This window comes from Eumetopias jubatus, unplaced genomic scaffold, assembly GCF_037043125.1.
Source record: "Eumetopias jubatus isolate StellerSeaLion01/CBP00866 unplaced genomic scaffold, mEumJub1_p1.0 scaffold_4, whole genome shotgun sequence".
Lineage (NCBI taxonomy): Eukaryota > Metazoa > Chordata > Mammalia > Carnivora > Otariidae > Eumetopias > Eumetopias jubatus.
In genome coordinates, this window is record NW_028274810.1 from 123,729,976 (window position 1) to 123,745,873 (window position 15,898).

At 44.1% G+C, this 15,898-nt stretch overlaps 1 protein-coding gene across 3 annotated transcripts in view; it reads left to right on the forward strand.

Moving 5' to 3' along the window:
* MTSS1 (MTSS I-BAR domain containing 1) overlaps positions 1-15,898 on the forward strand; it is a 159,329-nt gene that overhangs the window by 22,809 nt on the left and 120,622 nt on the right. For all 3 annotated transcript variants that reach the window (XM_028105588.2, XM_028105586.2, XM_028105587.2), the window contains exon 3: positions 2,945-3,018. In XM_028105588.2, coding sequence (XP_027961389.2) covers positions 2,945-3,018 — 74 coding nt within the window. The remainder of the gene's footprint in view (positions 1-2,944; positions 3,019-15,898) is intronic.

The window sequence follows — 15,898 nt, forward strand, 5'->3', positions numbered from 1 at the left end:
GGGTGAATCTTATGGTATACAAATTATGCCTCAATGAAGCTGCTTAAAAAAGAACAAGATCTAGGGCTGAGCGGCTTTCAGGGGCTATTATTGTTGCCTTGTCTTGTGCTTGCTCATGTATCATTTGATATGAAATAGAAAATTTGTCAGCATCTTCTTGTTACAGCTATATGCTTTTAGTGGGGAGAAGGGCTACCCACTTGGTCGGTGCCCCATGAGGGATGGGACATTTTAAAAAGCAATAATTTTCATGATTCCCGTTCATGGCGTATGGGGCATGACATCAGTTGGTTTGGATGTATGGAGGTGGTTTTCCAGAGGACAAAGCAGGTAGATGTTTTCTAGGATAAAAAGCCACATGGATGACATACCTCTTGGTCCTTTACCCATGGATGTCAGGAGCTTTAGCTGTAAGACTGGACATTCATGGCTCCCCTGTAGACCAGGAGAGAAGAACTCCAGAAGGAAGGATCTTTCCTCTTCCATTCTGTCAGCTTCGTGGGGCCTGGGATTTCTATCCCATGAACCTAGGATTTCCCAAGCTGTGAGTGGTCTTCCAGATGGACAGTCGACTCAGGCATATAGCCCCTTTTCTGCTTGTCAAATCCTTTACCATTTTGGTGCCTAAGAACTTGTACAGACTTTTTAAAAAAAGGGGGAACTTTTAAAGGTTTTCTGTTGGGCCAGCTCCAACCTCCTCTGTCTGAACGCAAGGAGCTACACCTACCCTCCATCCTGTAGGAGGTCCCTCCTGGAATAAACCAGAAAAACATTTGAGTACCCCCTCCCCCACCACCCTGCCTCTTTTCTTTTCTGACCTCACTTAACTGTCTGGCCGCCTTTCAGGGTTGACCAAGGAGAAGATCCTCTCCTTCCCTTTTACCAAAGAGGAAGCTAAAACTTAAAGTATTTGTTTAGCACAGCTAATCAGTTACAATGAAACTTAAAGCAATCTTTTTTTTAAAGATTTATTTATTTTAGAAAGAGCGTCGGGGAGGGGCAGAGGGAGAGAGAGACCTGAAGCTGATTCCCCGCTGAGCACAGAGTCTGACAGGGGGGCTCGATCCCAGGACCCTTGAGATTATGATCTGAGCTGAAATCAAGAGTTGGCCGCTTAACCAGCTGAGCCATCCAGGCGCCCCAAAACTTAAAGCAATCTTATCCCTGTTGGTACAAAGAACATTTTATATATTTTATTCACAACATTTAGGCCTCCTGAGGACAGGGACTATTTCTTTATTTTGTCAAACTAGGAGTACCCAGCTGAGAGCCTCGGGCACATGGTTTAGTTTTCGGAAGTAAAGAAAGGATGAGAAGACTGTAGGAGAGGCGAATAAGCTTGGAGTGTGTGTGCTGAATCCTTGCTCAGTGCTGCAGGCGCATGCATGTTGGCTCAGCCCCGTCAGAGAACCACGATGTCTCATGACAACAGCAGACAATGAAATAGGACTCACTGGAAGGCAGTGGTTAAAAGCTCATAATTCCTCACACTTGACCACCATCCTCCTTTTCAGGGGAGCCCGTGTAGCAAGGCACCTCTACAGCTGGCTCATTAAATTGGAATGATCGGCATTGACTTGAACGAGAATCAATCCAGCCATTGTGTCCGATATTAATCGTCAATCAGAATGAATTATTTATAAATCCCAGGATGTTTGATAAAGCTAACTTTTCCAGGGTTTGCATTTGATGTCAGCTCTTTGAAAAATACACTTCAGAGGGGCTTTTTTCTTTCAGTTTTGTGCTTTTTTTTTTTTAATGTGAGCAGAATATTTTCTTGCTCTACTGGACAATATCAGGCGTCATTCTGCAGTTTGGTGCTAAGGGACTGTGGCCCGGGTTTTCCTGGGGACCACTCCCAGCACCTTCCAGAACCTTCTTTGTCAGAGCTACTGTTGCTGAGGTATAGCGTCCTTTCTTTAGTTCCATCTTGAACTTCCTTTCTAGTCCTTATTCTCATGTTCTTCCTTCTACAGCTTTGCGTTCTTAGGAATGCTGAGCAAAGACTAGATTCATACGTGAGAAACTTGGAAATGCACTTCAGGCTCCACGCTGGATTGTGAAGTCCATGTGTGCGAGTCCTGGGGCTGTCTTGTGTGTTGTAGGCCCAGGTCCTGGTGGGGAGTGGGGCTTATCTAACTTCACTGGATGACATCTTGGGATCACAGTGCTAGGAACCGGTAGACCACAGAGTTCTCAAGAGGATGTGAAGTACTCAAAATAATTTCTAGGACAGCAGATGACTGTAGCGACTTCTCAGTCTCAAGGAATTCAGAAGATGCAGTTGAGATAGCATTCTCAGGTTGAAAAAATAGTCTCAGTTTCATTATAAGTGGGATTTAGAGGGAAAAGTCACACGGCTAGGATCTTGTCCTGCAGCGGGATGAGCGCGGGACTGTGCATCCTGCCAGGCTATATCCATTCCGGTTCTCAGGCAAACTGGTGATTTTTGGAAGTCACTCTGAACTTGTCTCCATTTTCCCAATTCTAATATGAAGTATTTGAAGCAGAGGCTCTCTCTCCAAGATTCCATCTCCCAGTCCACGTAGAGATGCTGTTTGTCTACTCTAAAATTAATTTCACCTGTACCATTTCTAGTTTTTAATGATGTTTTTCTTTTAGGTTAGAAACACCTGTCTTTCCTCCTTTGCGAAATTTGGCCCAGTAATTATGTCATCAGGTGGAACGGGATGGGAGGAATTGCCCACAATTACTGACCAGCCCCGAATGCGCTGGGTATTTTCGGGAGAGAGTGCTAATATGGGGAGAAATGCTTCCTGAGCAAACAAGGGGGCCTGCCTGCCAAGCCTGGGCCTGTCCACATCCAGTTGAGTCGTTTCTCCCAGAAGGTTGCATTGCGTTCCCTGCAGAGGTGTTAACCCTTTAGCTGTAATGAACTTGCGTGAGACAATCCTCATGCTTTTGTTCTCTGTTTGCATTTTAGGACCACAGTAGTAGCAGCGGCTGCCTTCTTGGATGCCTTTCAGAAAGTGGCTGACATGGCGACCAACACACGTGGTAAGCAGATGGAGGGACGGCTTCCAGCATGAACCGAATGCAGCGTGTGGGCTCTTACCCTTGGGTGGCTTCACGGGGAGCTATAGCTGAAGTTATCAGAGCTTAGCTGACTCACGGTTTTAACTGCCTAGAAAACTGTGGGATTCCCCATATTGGAAGTTGCAGGCAGTCCTCCAGATAATGAAACACGTGAGAGGGGGAGTGAAAAGTAGAGAAAAGGAGGCACGGTTTGTGCGGGAGGGGGCCTGGTGTGTGGTGTGGGTCACTGTTAATGGCGTGCTGGTTGCCGAGCCTGGAACCGTGCGTCTCGTCGCCGTCCTTCCCTCCTCACACGGGTTGTCTGTCCTAAGGTTGTCCTTATTCCCTCGTGGTGAGGGAAGCGGCGAGAATGATCGGATAGACCATTTTTCTGCAAGGATCCCTTGTGTAAGTCGTGTCCTATTGTGTTGTATCTGTGTGTCTCCCACATTGGACGGCAAACCCCTTGAGACTATGACGTATTCATGTCGGAACTCTACCAAAATGGTGCCTAGCACATAGCAGGTGTTTAAAAGGAGGTTTATTAAATCAATGAACAAAGGGAAATCTTGTGCAACTTTTTAATAGTTTCAGTGACTAGAATAAAAACATGTGAGAGGTATAAAGAGAAAATGCAGCTCCCCTGTCCACCACCATTGTCAGAAAGACAACATCACCTGTAACATGGAGACCCGTGTTCAAAGGGGGGTGCTTTCCTTTTCATTCCCAGGCAGGGAAGCTCTCCTGCCTCTTTCTTTTTTTTTGACTTATTTTTCTGGGTCTGCTTGTATACTGTCTGTTCATCGTCATGGTAACACTGGAAAACATGGGTATTGGGGGTGAGTTTTGGGGGGTTGCTCTCAGTCCCACGAGGCTTTAGCTTCTCTGAAACACATGATGGATACCTCCAGCGGGTTTCAGTTGGTAGCCCTTTACCATCGGTGCCTAATTAAATATTCAAATGAATTTGCAGTGAGGATACTTCTCATTCATTCAAGAAACTTGAGAACTAATATTTTAGGTACTATTACGGGACCACAAAAATCAATATATTATTTATTCTTCATGTCCTGGAGGGGTTTGCAATTGAGTGGGGGCTGGGGAGGAGATGTGTGAATAGAGAATTTCGGAGTAGAAGTAATATGTTTAATACAGTAATAGTAGAGAAGCGTGCTGGGGGAATACAGAAAAGTGAGCAATTAGCTCAGCTCAGGGAGTCGAGGTTCTCCCAGGGGAGGTAATATTTCTCTTTATTTCCAAGACGCCAATGGTGTTTTGAAAGTTCCCTAGGAGAATGAGATGGAGATACCAGAGCAGTGGTTGGAAGGACTTGATCTGGTTTGTCAGCTTGATGTGGGTCTTAATTCATATCTTTTCTTAATCCCTTAAAAAGTTCTTACATAGTCGACATGTGTCCATTGTACTCTTTTTACTTGGATATTAGAAAGATTCTGTAATATTTAAGCCAACGATCACCACTGTTAGTGTTTTTGAGTCTATTTTCAAATAGTCTACTTCAGTGGTCTCTGGAACTGGGCTTGTCAGTCACACTGATGTCTTTCTAGAATAGCCATCAGAATGTGTCTTCCTTCAAAGAATGGCTCTACTATTTGAAAGGACAGAGATCGGTGGCATTGCATTTTTGAGACTGTGATTCTTAATAAGTTTTTTATATATTTTTTTAATTTTTTAGTATTTTGGTTTTTTTAAAGTTTTTTTTTAAGATTTTATTTATTTATTTGACAGAGAGAGACACAGCGAGAGAGGGAACACAGGCAGGGGGGAATGGGAGAGGGAGAAGCAGGCTTCCCACTGAGCAGGGAGCCCGATGCGGGGCTTGATCCCAGGACTCTGAGATCATGACCTGAGCCGAAGGCAGACGCTTAACGACTGAGCCACCCGGGTGCCCCAAGTTTTTTATATTTTCATATTTAATTATTGATGGGACCCTCAAGGATGGAGGAGGAGAGCAGCATCCCTCAAGTTCCCATAATTGCCGACAGCAGGAACTGGGATTTCTGCAGAGGCTGCTCCCTGGAGTGGCTCTCGGTGGGAAAGCGGAGGGCCTGCAGGTCTCATGGCTTCAGGGAGGACAAACAGAGCCAACTGTCTGTGGGAAGAGAAACCAGAATAGCCTCTCTCTGGCGGTGACGGAGGTAGAGTTGCAGCTTGGAGGTGAAGAACTTGACAAAAAACAAATAATGTCACAGTGAACAGACCCCTGCTTTGATGGTATTTTTAAACCACTTGATTTCAGGTCATTTTTAGTGATGCCAGAATAACTTTACATCTCACGATCTCTAGAAATCCCTATGCACTGGGAGGGGAGAAAGAACTTTCTCTTGAGGGTGAGAACTCTCACATGACCTAAAAAGGGTATGGTTGGTACAAAGAAGGTATATTTCATAGAGGTGATAAGAGAGAAACACGAAGGCACTTCTCATATGGTCATCAAGCATCAGAAGTGATTTTTATTAAGTTATTTTTAACTTAAAAATGGAAAAACCTAGACCATGCGCTTTTGTTTAAAAAATTCATATAACAAAGTCTGTAAAGTAAAATCCACCCTCTTAGGTGCCCCCTGGCAGGGATTGGGTTGAGTGTCATTTATAGACTTTTTTTTTGCATGTATAAACACGTCTGGGAGGAAGAAAGCTAGTTGCAGAACGATGTGTAGAATGGTACGTGGAGTAAAGTACTTCTGGATGATCTAAAGGCAGCCCCTAAGGAACATGTTCCCGTGCTTTTTCTCCACGGTACGTTACAGTCCATGTCCATACCTGTGCATCTGCCTCATTCTTTCTAGCACCCAAATGGAATTTCGTTGTCTGGATATAGTGCAGTTTAGCCCTGCTGTTGATGGAAATTTAGAATATCTCTCATTTATTTGCTGTTACAAGCCATGTTGCAATTAATGCCCATGTATACATCCTTTGGGAGCTCTGTATGTAATCTGTTTTTAAAAGTGTGTGCATCTCCATGGAAACAGTCTGTAGAAATTGCTTCAAACTGTTTTGGTCAGTGGCAAATATATTTGGACTTAAGGTCATTAAAGGCTGTGACTCTATATGGTTTGCAGTTTGATATCTACCCTCTGCAAGAGTCCAGTTTTTTGTGTTTTTTTTGTTGTTTTGTTTTGTTTTTGCTTAGAGCTTTTGGATGTGTTTTTTGAGTCCTTGCTCAAAGTGATAGAAGGGAATTTAAGTGTATCTCTTTTGGGCAGGCACCCAGAATCTCAAGTTAGCATGTCTCTGGTTTCCAAAATATTAGCATTCCATATTGTCTCCCAAAGCTCTGAAATTCCTTTGTCCTTTTTAGCTAATATTTTGCACTAGCTATTAATACAATTTATTTAGGAAAAACTTTTAAAGCTATTCACTATAAGAGTGAAATTAATGTAGTCATTATGTAACTTGTTAAATAGGATGTGGAAATATGTTAGAACTCTATTTTGTTCATTATACAAATGCGTATAAGTTGCTTTTATAATGTGTGTATGTAGATTAATAATTAAACCATAATGGAATTTAAGAGTTTTATTAGCACCAAAATCCATAGTACAGTTTCATATTTTATTGATTGTGTACTCTGGAATGAAGATACAATTTGTATTTAGCATGAAAGTACACCTTTTCCTATATTACTGTCCACAAAGAGTTAGTGTCTAGGCATTTGCTATGCATGGAATGCCAGACTTTGTGGAGCAGAGTGCCCATCTTCTTCGTGTCCATGATGGACCAGCAAACGACCTGTCATTGGAGTTGAGAAATGTTTGGACTGACTGGTATGCAGTTGTCTGAGTTACTTAAAAAAAAAAAAAAAGAAAGAAAAAGAAAGAAAAGAAAAAAAAAACTAAGGGGGTTGGGGTGGAGGGCATCTTAGCTCTGGACAACAGAAGCACCTCTTGGGGAATAGCATTCCTGCACCTGTGAGCACATCCTTGCACACTGGGCCCTGCTCCCTGTTTGACTGGAAGACAGGGGTACTGAGCTGATGAAACCCTCCACCTTAGTCAGCACTGGTCCTTTGCACCACCGCATTGTTTGGTTGTGTCAGCAAGGGCCTTTGAAGAGCATAATGCTGTGTGACTTTCATTTCTGGCTGCCTCTGTGTGCCTATGTAATTACTTCATAGCTTTGAAAAACCATCTCAGGGCTGTTTAGATAATGACACACCAAACCCAGAGTGAGGCGTTTAAGATTTTATGAAGAAAGGAAATGGACCCCAGCCGACTAGATCATCTTTAATGTCCAGAGCCTTTGTACATCACTTTAAAAAAGTGGGCATGGTTTCGACGTTGGAAATCATGACAGCTAACCTTTATTGAATCGTAATGCGGGCCGGGCTCTGTTCTAAGAGCATCACATATGCTGAGTCTGTTCTCACAATGTGAGATACGGTGCTTGTGATCTCCATTTTAGGTGATGAAGTCAGGATAAAGAGAACTTAACCTAAACCAAGGTTACATGGCCAGTAAATGGTAAAAGGAGTCTGGCCCAGAGCCTAGATTTTAACCATTAAGTTACGATTCCTTATGTGAGGAGCTGCTGGATTTAGTATAAGCTTATGATTGCTTTTAAAGTTACTTGATCCTGAATGCATTAGAAGAATCTGTGTGGCACCTTGGAGTAACCTAGATTGGGAACTGTGATGCCTGGGTTTGTCTTCTGGTTTTGCCAACTAGGCAGCCCCTCCATCCCCTGCCCCTTATCCAAGGGGGATACTATCCAAGACCCTCAGTGGATGCCTGAAACTGGGGATTGTCCCGAACCCTTTACATACTGTTTTTTCCTATATGTATATACCTATGATAAAGTTTAATTTATAAATTAGGCTCAGTAAGAGATTAACAACAAAAAGTTAACAATAAAATAGACCAATCATAACAATATGCTATAATAAAAATTATGTGAATGTGGTCGTTCTATTTCTCAAAACATCTTCTTGTCCCCTACTTTTTGGGATGATGAGAGATGATAAAATGCTTATGTGATGAGGTGAAGTGAGGGGAATGACAAAGGCACCACGACATAGCGTTGGGCTCCTGTTGGACCTTCTGACGATTTGTCAGGAGGAGGGTCAGCTGCTTCCAGACCACAGTTGACTGTGGGTAACTGACACTGCAGAAAGCAAAACCACGGATAAGGAGGGGACTACTGTATATTTCACTTTTCTGGGCTTTAATTTCCCCAACTCTCAAAGGGGTTTTCCCAGGACACAGAGTCCTAGATGATCATGAGGAAGCTTTCTTGGCTCTAATATTTTATGATTTGAAAAATCTCTTTGGCCTTATTAAGTCCATAAAATATGAATGAAGTTGGATGTCCAAATTCTCTCCCCTAGGTTATCTTTAGATTTTCTAGTTTTTGCCCTGGAGACAAAGGAGTAGAGGAAGCAACGTTAAGCATGGGATTATGGAGAGAGGGAGGGTTAGAAGAGAAAAATCAAGCCCCCCCCCCCCCCCTCAGACGTGCAGCGTGCGTTTGAGGAGGGCAGGTGGAAGCTGGAATGTTTAGGACCGCCCGCGAGGCCCAGATGGCCAGAGGTGTGCTTTCTTCAGCAAGCCTGGATTGCCGAGGTTCTGTGTTTTGGTGAAGAAAGTCTCCGGGGCTTCCATTGGATAAAGCAGTAGTGGTTCTTGCAAAATAGTGATGTGTTTTTAGTGTATGTTACACGTTTTTAGTATACATTTTGTTAAATGCTCTGGTCTCCAGATATGACTGCGTGGATCATAATTGCTCAGGAAGTTGGTTTTAAAATATAGATTTCAGGGGCACCTGGGTGGCTCAGTCGGTTAAGCGTCTGCCTTCTGCTCAGGTCACGGATCCCACGGTCCTGGGATTGAGTCCCTCATGGGGGCGCTCCCTGCTCAGTGGGGGAGTCTGCTTCTCCCTTTGCCCTTCCCCTGCTCCTGTGCTCTCTGGCTTGCGCTCTCTTGCTCTCTCACTGCTCTCTCTTTCAAATAAATAAAATTTTTTTTTTTTTTAAATACAGATTTCAGGGCCCTGCCTTGTATCTGTGGAATCAGATGGGTGTGGGTAGGACCTGGGAATCTCAGATTTTTTAAAGTTCCTCGGGAGATTTTACTCCCCTGCGAGGTTTGTGCCTCTTGCCTAAGCCACCTGTCCAGCAGCATCTTTGCCAGTGGCTGGCACTTGCACCCATAGAGAAATGCTCCTGGCTCCCTGAAGCCCTTAAAACCTTCGATCCCTGTCTACTTGCACGTGTGTGCATTCCAGACCTGGAATGTCCTTCTCCCTCCATCCCTGTCCGCCCCCTTTAGATGTTCGAGGATTTGCTCCTTGTTTTCCAAGAGCCAGCTTAACAGTTGCGTCACCGATGATACCGATGGTCACCAGGTAGAGGGAGACTTCGGCCTCAGGGCCTCTGCGGCACGTGCTTCTGGCTCCCTGTGTCGTCCCCGGCTCCGTACTAGGATGCAGGCTCCTCCAGGACAGGCCTGCATCCAGCTCCTCTCCGAGGAGCCCAGGCACCTAGATGCTCAGTGGCTCTCTGGCATTTGGCTAAGTGCAGACAATGTTTGATGAATGAATGAATGGGTGTATACAGCAGTGAGCACACTAGCGTGGTCCTCAGTGGATCTGGGTGAGGAAGGCTGTCATCCCTGGGGGCAGGAAGCTCGTGGGATGGGATCTTGGTCGGATTCCATGTGGGGGTTCAGAACTCACATTTTGGTGACCCCCCCTCCCTGAGGTCCAGTCTGGTGTGGAATGCGTGACTTCTTATTTCTTGTAGCTGAAGAGGGCCGAGTAATTTCATGATGCAGGACAGGAAGGGGCAGGTGGGTGAATGGCTGGGCCCAGGGAAGAGAGAGAATCTTCCCTTCCCAGGGAGGAGGTGCTGGAAAGATGTTCCGAGAGGCAGCCAGACTGGTTTTGTTTGCCCCTGAGTTTTATTTTAACTAGGTGGTTTGAGATTTCACTGGCCCTTAACTTCTGGCTTGACTTTGGTGTTCAAGTCAGACTCTTTCATGTAATCAGAGCCTTATGATTTCTACCTAGGAAACTCCTCAGCCACAAATTGGGGGGTGTGGGGGGGTTATTTAAAAAAAGATAAATAAGGCCCTTCTCACAGGCCTGGAACTGAATATTCTTTGAATATGACGTTAAAGGAATGTCGACAAATCCATTCACTGATTCAAAATAAAAGGCTCTAAAACAGCAGTCTGCTCATCTCTAGATATGACGGTAGATCACGAATGGTTATTTTTGGTTATTGTCTTTGGGATTTTATTGCCTTTCGGAAAAAAAAAGAGAATTTAAAAGTCTTTGGAAAACAAGCTCAGTTGTGATTTTTTTTTTTTAAGAGCTTAGTCTGTTTTGAAAACTTCAAGGATCATGTATTAATTTTTCTGATGATCTTATTCTAAGGATTTACCAGATAATAGGAGAAAAAGGAGTCTAGCATAAAGCATCTTCTGGAGCCTTGGAGGGGGAGTTTTATGGAAACCTGGCAAGGGTTAATTTTGCTTAAAGCCTGTATATAGCCGTAATAGGGGCACCTTAGCTCTGATTTCCTGGAGCCTGGCACATCTTAGGTGCCCAGGAAACAGTTGCTGAGGTATTAAAAAAAATTTTCTAAAGTGTAACACTTCATAGCTTGCAGGGTGGATGGACCAGCAGCTGTATTCTCTCATATTTTTAAACACGAGTCTAGGTATGCTGGATGGAAGATGACCTAGAAACTCTCCATTGCTTTTCATTTGCAGGGTTTTGAACTTGACTTCTTGATTTTGATTCCCATGAATTATGCTGAGGAAGCCCTAGGCAAATTGTGCCCCGCCGGTAGTTAGATTTTGAAAAGTCTCACTGGTGGGATGTTGGCAGGTGTGGGGAGTAAGAACAGAGCTATGAAGAATAAGAACATTTGTATTTGGTTCAAGTGGGAAATTGGCCGGGCAAAGACAAAGTCACCTTTTCTCTCGCATTTCTTTTTTGTTTGTTTTCCTTTTAATTGCAGGCCCAGTGCCAGGACTTGACAGGAGGTGTGTATGCTGTGGGGTCCCGGCCCTGTGGAGCTTTTAGTCTGGGCCAGGCCGTTCTGTGCAATGCTGGAAATGTTCTGCGTTTTCACTGTCCAATATGGTAGTTACTCACCGCAGGTGGTTTTTTGAGCACCTGAAATGTGGCTAGTGTAACTGAGGAACTGAATTCCTAATTTTTTACATTTTAATTAATTTTAATTATATGTAACTTACAACTTTGCTGAGGGCTGTTTGTACCACAGTCTGGGATAGTAGCTTCAGGAATTTCCATCAGCTTCTCAAGCCACTCCATGCTGACATGTGTACATGTGTAGGAGTACATATCCATCTCTTTTTGTATTTTAATACCTGTCATAGTCTCAATCTTCCATGAAGTACAAATAAAAAATTTGTAAGTTGTTGCTTTTTATTAAGCTAAAAAGTGTGCCTATTATGTAAACCGCTTCAGGATATAAATTCTCTATCTCCTAGAGAGATTTTGGAGTTGTCTTTGACTTACAAAGGGATGACATAAAAACATAATGCCTTTTTAAGTGGGTTCATAAATGCATACCTGCTTGTGGGTTTCACTATTTTGATGCTTTCCCACTCTGATAGACCTTGAGTCATTTTAACTCATTACCACAATACATTTAAGCTTACACATTCTGCTTGGGATAAAACAACTTTTTAAAAATTGGCCCCATGGTGGGGGGAGTGGCGCTGTGCGCCTCAGTGGCACAGTCATTTAAGCGTCTGACTCTTGATTTCGGGTCAGGTCATGATCTCAGGGTCCTGGGATTGAGCCCCACTTGGGCTCTGTGCTCCAAGGGGAGTCTGAGGATTCTCTCTCTCCCTCTGCCCCTCCCCCTGCTCACATGCCTGCAATCTTTCTCTCTCTCTCAAATAAATAAATCTTTAAAAAAATAAAAGTGGCCCTATGAAGGTGAAGTTTGTCTTACCATTTTCCATTTTTAATTTTTTAATTTAATTTAATTTTTTAAAAATTTTATTTATTTGACAGAGAGAGACACAGCGAGAGAGGGAACACAAGCAGGGGGAGTGGGAGAGGGAGAAGCAGGCTTCCTGCGGAGCAGGGAGCCCGATGTGGGGCTCGATCCCAGGACCCTGGGATCATGACCTGAGCCAAAGGCAGACGCTTAACGACTGAGCCACCCAGGTGCCCCCCATTTTCCATTTTTTAAATGTGATTATTTCTTGTTTCGCTTGATATGAAATTCAGACTTGGTGTTGAGTCTAGCATAGTAAGGAGGCATGTGTATTTTAAACTTTTTTTTTCCTTTTACAAATCACACTGTAGGTAAGGACAAGAAATAAAGGAATTCATATGTTTATTAAATATATTTTATAAATTTTAAAAGATCTTCCCTTTTCCCCTCTGTTTTTTGGTTGTAGGAGTTCAGAGGTGGGTGTTAATATATGCAATTATTTTGGTGGGCAAATTTGTATATTCCAGGAGATTGGGGGTCATGACCTGGGCATTAATGGTGATAGAATGAAGTCCGTCCTTTCTGCTCCCATTGATCTTTTCTTAATGTTAAAACTGATGCTTGACCAGCAGTACTGTTCCCCGCTCTACAGGTGGCCTTTTCTTATTGACCTTTGGTTGGGGAGCAACAGTTGCCTGAGACGAACTACCTTCATTGTGGTTAGCCAGTGTCCCGCCTGTGCCGTTTTTGACTTTTCACTCTCTTCCCGAAATGACACTTGAAACGGCGGTTATTGTGCGTTGGCCTGAAAGGCATTAACATTAGTCCCACTTGAATGTAAGCATACCTGGGTGTCCGGAGCAGGATGTCACCAGAATCCTGAAATCGCGTATGAAACAGGGAGAGCTGGGGATGTCCGAATTCCACAACGGAGCCTCTGTGTCCTGCTAAGGTTTGTCCCACCACTAACCCAAGAGAAACATCTGTCCGTGCTCAGTTCAGTGACATCACCCTGTTTGGCCCCAGTGTATTTTCCCAGACGATGCTTGAATGTGATGTGTGCTGGTTTCTGTCTAACCTCAGCAGCCTTAATAAATGCTGGCGAATATTCGACATGGGGGCGAAGGCGATGGTGGCGGCAGGGAGGAAGGTCCAGGCATGGAGAGGATGTGTGTTTTTATGGGTGACTGGGTCGATCTGTGCAGTGTCGTTATTTGTGTCGTTAGGCAGTTTACATAATGAAGTGGTTTGCTCAGCAGTTCCATCCTTCCAGCTTGCCCCGCTGTCTGCATTTTGTACACAAGCCATGAGGACTCTCCCCCTTCTCCCTCTCTCCGCTCCATCATTCTTTCCCTTTGCTCTTTGTTTTGGCTTAATAACTAATACTCCACCCCACCCTGGTGTTGCACACAACCATGTGGTTTTTACTTGAGTAAAATATGGATTAGCATTCATGGGAGGATGCAATTATTTTAGTTCATACAGATGAGGCAAGTTTTTTTTTTTTTTTTTTTTTTTTTAATTTAAACAGTGTTTTCGTGGGAAGGATCATTTGCCATAGAGTCGTGAACTTGGTCTGGTCTGCCCACCTCAGATAAAAATAACCGTTTGGAATGTAAATGTGAACTTGAAGACACTTGAAGTTGTCAAAACTAGTATTTTTCTACGATGAGCCTATTCTGCCTGATTGCAAGCTGCCTCTTCTCTGCTCCCTCTGATAAAGCCCCAGCCTAAAACTTGTGTGAGATATGAAAACTCCTCTGAACTGACATTATCACTTTAACTGTACACGTGTGCTCTCCTAGAGGGGAAAAAAAAATAGGATGTTGAGAAATAGCTCCAAGAATACAGACTGTTCAAAAGATACTCTTCTGTCGCAAAAATCTGGCAGTGAATCCTTCTGATACGTTTTAAAGAAATTCGATTTTTATGCACTACTTTTAGGAACCTATCTGTGGCCTAAGGTGAGAATGATCTGGAGTTTTTGTTGTTGTTGTTTTTTAATCTAACCCTGTGGTCTTTCATTTTTAAGACGGTACAGGGTTTTTCTTTAGACCACCTAGTGTCTGGTGCAACCTTTTCATTTTTAGGGGGCAAAGTCACTTGCCCAAGGCCACTCAGCTGGAAGGGGCTCATGGGGCGGGGGGAGGGGGGTTGTCCTGCTAGCACAGTGCCTTCTGTCTCCTGGTTTCCCCTGAAAGCCGCATGGTAAACGGCTTGTTCACTTTGTCCCTTGGTTTAATGCTAAGGATATTCAAGTAGGAAATAACATGAGCTGTGGAAAAAAAAAAATCTCTTCTCTGCTTTCAGTCGATTATTTGTAAGGATTTTTGTTTGCTTATTTGTTTCTGCAGGACCCTTGGTCAACTGGTTTTCGAAAGCCATTTCCCACTTCTATTTTGGTCCTTCGTTTTTCTAATGGAAGAGGCTTTTGTTTTCTTTTAGCTCTGTGTCTGTTCGGGGGGGGGCTGTTTTGCTTAAATTTGGAGCAAAAATATATTGTTATATTTGACATAAGCGTATTTATCTGTAAGAATAACGAGATTTCTTTCGTCTGCATTGTCTTATTGCAAATCTACCTCCATCCACATGTGTGTGCACGTACACATGCTCACACATACAGTCGCATACACAATATGTTTTTTGATTCCCAAACGTTTAAAATTGCCACGGGACTCTTATTTCTAGTAAAAGATACTGCTGTGGAAATCTGCAGCATTTCCTGCTGTGTGTGCCAGGGCCTGGGGACCCTGGTCGCCATGGAAACTAACATCCAGCTGCTGGGTGGTACTTTCCTTTAGAGCTGTGTTTCAGCGCATTTCACAGTTCGATACAATGCTGCTGCTTCTCCCTTTAAAATAAGGAGAGGGGGAAAATCTGAGTGATTACAAATTTATTTTTTTATTTTTTAAAGATTTTATTTATTTATTTGACAGAGAGGGAACACAAGCAGGGGGAGTGGGAGAGGGAGAAGCAGGCTTCCCGCCGAGCAGGAAGCCCGAAGCGGGGCTCGATCCCAGGACCCCGGGATCATGACCTGAGCTGAAGGCAAACGCCCAACGACAGCCACCCAGGCGCCCCAGAGTGATTACAAATTTTAAAAAAATGCTATTTCTGCGAAAGCAGAAAGAGACCTTAATATGCACCCTTTTCATGTGAGTGTCTCCCAAAGGTGGCCAGAGGTATCTGATAAAATACAGAAGAATTTCGGGGGAGGTGGTGAAAGTGGAACCTTTGCCCTGAGCTGGGGATCCGTAGGCTTCTCTTTGGGAATGAGGGCAGGCCGGGCTGACATGGCCTTTTATCGTGTTGACTCTGGCTGAGTCCATTTGATTTGTCCGAAGGGCTTGAGAGCAGACAAAAGACCAGCTTTCTGCATGTTCCCCGCCCCCTCCCCCCCCTTCCTGCATTTTCTGACCCCTCTCTCTCAGAACCTGCCCAGAGAACCGGATCAGAGAGCCTGGAGAGCTCGCGTGAATTTTAGCCCTGGATTTGCCAGTTGAGCACGTGGTTGCCATCTGTGCTTGTTGAAAGGCGGATGCTGATGATGAGAGCGATCCTTCATTGGGATAATACGGTTTAAAGCCAAGTGCAAGATGTGCTGCTTGTACGAGAATCAGAAGGTCTCATGAGCCATGTGAACACAGCCCCTGACTTCCCAGTGGTTTGGTGGCCCATCGGTCACTGGCCACAGGTGGGCCTACAGCACATCCTCCAGGGAGGTGGCAGATACCCAGCCCCAGGTTCCCACTGCCCGTGAACAGACTCCATGAGATGGAGGGAGAGTAAGATGGGCCCCAGTCTTGTTTAGATGGACCCCTAGTGCTCTGACATTTGTTTTTCCAAATGTGTTTGTACAAAGCAAATGCTGGGAGTGGATGCTCTTCAGAAACAGCGAGATAGACCAGAGCCTTTGCCTCTCACAGGT